The sequence below is a fragment of the Colobus angolensis genome, unplaced genomic scaffold, assembly GCF_000951035.1.
Source record: "Colobus angolensis palliatus isolate OR3802 unplaced genomic scaffold, Cang.pa_1.0 Scaffold89, whole genome shotgun sequence".
In the NCBI taxonomy this organism is placed as follows: domain Eukaryota; kingdom Metazoa; phylum Chordata; class Mammalia; order Primates; family Cercopithecidae; genus Colobus; species Colobus angolensis.
Window position 1 is genome coordinate 2,441,877 of NW_012122820.1, and position 2,728 is coordinate 2,444,604.

Consider the following 2,728-nt stretch of genomic DNA (forward strand, 5'->3'; position numbering starts at 1 on the left):
GGCAGGAGAATGGCCTGAACCCGGGAGGCAGAGCTTGCAGTGAGCTGAGATCGGCCACTGCACTCCAGCCTGGGCGACAGAGCGAGACTCCATCTCAAAAAAAAAAAAAAAATTAAATGTACCACATCGGCCAGATTTGGGAAAACAAAAATTTTGAGACAGAGAAACCGAACAGTGTGTGTGACCGAGTTCTTCAGCAGACCACATTCACATTCCTAACCTTGTGTCACTTGGGTTTCTCTGCTGTGCCACGGCTGCAGACTCAGTTCTCTTCTTTGTAATTGAGACTCATTCGTTTCCACTATCACAAATGCAAGTATCCTTGTAAGCTTGTTATAAGGATATATAGCATTTGTTCCTTAAACAATTTAAGTGGCCAGGCGCGCTGGCTCACGCCTGTAATCCCAACACTTTGGGAGGCCGAGGTGGGCGGATCACTTGAGGTCGGGAGTTTGAGACCAGCCTGACCAACCTGGAGAAACCCGTCTCTACCAAAAATACAAAATTAGCCGGGTGTGGTGGCGCATGCCTGTAATCCCAGCTACTCGAGAGGCTGAGGCAGGAGAATCCCTTGAACCCGGGAGTTGGAGGTTGCAGGGAGCCAAGATCGCGCTATTGCACTGCAGCCTGGGTAACAAGAGTGAAACTCCGTCTCCATCTCAAAAAAAATTAAAGTAGAAGAGTAATGAAATAATAGAAACTTCAGTCTTCTTTTTGAAGAAAATATGTGCACTTTTCTGGGTTAACAAATAGCAGGCAGAGGAATTCCACTTCTATTGTTTTATTGCGGGGGGGGGAGGGGGTGTTTAACATACCCTACTGCTAAGATCTCAAGCTTACTTTCTTTTGCACCTCAACTGGAGGACTTAGCTTTACATACGACCAAATATTCTGGGTTGGTAAAGGCAACTCCACCAGGCAAAATCAGAGCAATCCCTGGAAAAGAGGAAAAAACTGAAACTGATCACCTGTGGATATTTAAATTTACCAATTGTCTAGAAATTCCATACAAAAGCTGAGAATATATGCTCTTATTCCAACGGTGCACTTACCTTTGATATTTTATTAAGTAAATAAATATTTGGCACTCATCTAAACATGCATGTCCCATCTATTTTACAACACTTTTTAAAAAGTTTAACTTGCTGCCTAATAGTTGACCAGGTACAGTGACAGAAATTAGGTAAATATGTGGCCCAAGCCTGAGCTTAGGTTTGAATGCAGCTTTCTAATTTCTAATCCTGTGCTTTACTCATGATCCACATTGTTTCATCAAAAAGCCTCACCCCTCTGACCCCTCAGGGGTTCATAATGGCACAAAATTTAGGTCTTGCCCTCTACTAAAGGGATGGAATTAACTTTTAAAAGGGGTGACGTTTGATGCAGGGAAGAGAAAGAGAACAGAGAGAAGGGACCACTGGATGACTTACTATAGTCCCTCCCTTTCTGCCGCGGAACACAGCAGAGATCAGAGGCCAGGGCTTTCCCTTTCATAGAACTGGGAAGAGACAGTTGTCAGAAGCTGCATGAGGTCTTGGTTTTGTTTTACAAATCTGATCTTTTAATCAAGAGGTTCTTATTCTTTAGAAACACAGTGGTCCCTGGGAGCCACTACCCCTTCCCTTTGAAAACTTGAATTCGAATTCTCTAAGTCAAAAGTGAAAGGTTTTGTTTATATTCTAAGACCAGCACCTATCTAGTAACCACTTCAGGAAAGCAGCAGGATTTGGGAGCTAGGCCATGCTTTAATTTACATATCATATGTCCTTATGTAAGAGAAAGTTCATAGCTTTCAAAAGAAAAAGGAACGTTTACGTGTTCAGATCTTTGTTGTTCATCTAACTCATGAAAGAACGTGATCAGTTTGAGTTTATTTTTAGGATATACTGGCACTGGCTTTTAGTTTTAGTAAATGTTAAGCTGGACAAGTCAAAGGCCTAGCTTGGGAGCTGCAGAAATTGGCCGAGCCCCACAGGTGATTTACAATCTTTTCAGTAAGAACATTGAAGGGCTATGCATGATGACACTTAGAAAAAGAAGGAAAATGAAGTTGTTCCTTGACTACTACCCAGTTTCTGTTGAGGTTTATTACTTCTAGATGATAAAGTTTACACGAAGTTTACATTGTTTTTTCAGTTCTCAAGTTTCAGCAAGTACCTGAACCAAGTTTTCTTCTGTTATTCTAAGAACTGCCCTGGAGTGCCTTTTAACTTTTGTACCACCACGCAAAGTGTCCTATCAACTCATGTCCTTTAGCTCTTCTATTCTTCAATGCATTTCTCCCATTCCTATAGGTATGGTAGGGATCAACTTTTTATTCCACCAAGAATCACCTTTATTCCCTTTGATGTAGTGCCCTATGGCATGAGCTTGTTCATACGGTGTTCAAACAGCTACCGTTCACTTCTGAGGGTCACCTTACAGGAAACCAAAGTATGAGGAGTAACTAAATCTTCTCACTAAGCGAAAGGGAGCTGGACTTTAGAAATGGAGCCTGGGCCAGGCAGAGTGGCTCATGCCTGTAATCCCAGGACTTTGGGAGGCCGAGGTGGGCAGATTGCTTGAGCCCAGGAGTTTGAGACCAGCCTGGGCAACATGGTGAAACCCTGTTTCTATAAAAAAAATACGAAAGATAACCAGCCATGGTGGTGTGTGCCTGTAGTCTCAGCTACTCGGGAGGTTGAGGTGGGAGGATCACTTGAACCTGGGAGGTCAAGGCTGCAGTGGG

General features: G+C 43.1%; 2 protein-coding genes across 5 annotated transcripts in view; one reads left to right on the plus strand and one right to left on the minus strand.

The window, feature by feature from the left end:
* The window catches only part of FBXL14 (F-box and leucine-rich repeat protein 14), a 30,372-nt gene that overhangs the window by 22,642 nt on the left and 5,002 nt on the right, over positions 1-2,728 (minus strand). Inside the window, exon 2 of one of the 4 annotated variants that reach the window (XM_011931019.1) lies at positions 767-936. The exons of 2 other annotated variants lie outside the window; for them this stretch is intronic. In XM_011931019.1, coding sequence (XP_011786409.1) covers positions 925-936 — 12 coding nt within the window. In that variant the 3' untranslated portion in view covers positions 767-924. Of the gene's footprint in view, positions 1-766; positions 937-2,728 lie in introns of those variants that run through there. One more of the 4 variants, XM_011931020.1, reaches the window with a different exon arrangement.
* The window catches only part of WNT5B (wingless-type MMTV integration site family, member 5B), a 77,436-nt gene that overhangs the window by 12,902 nt on the left and 61,806 nt on the right, over positions 1-2,728 (plus strand). The window lies entirely within an intron of this gene.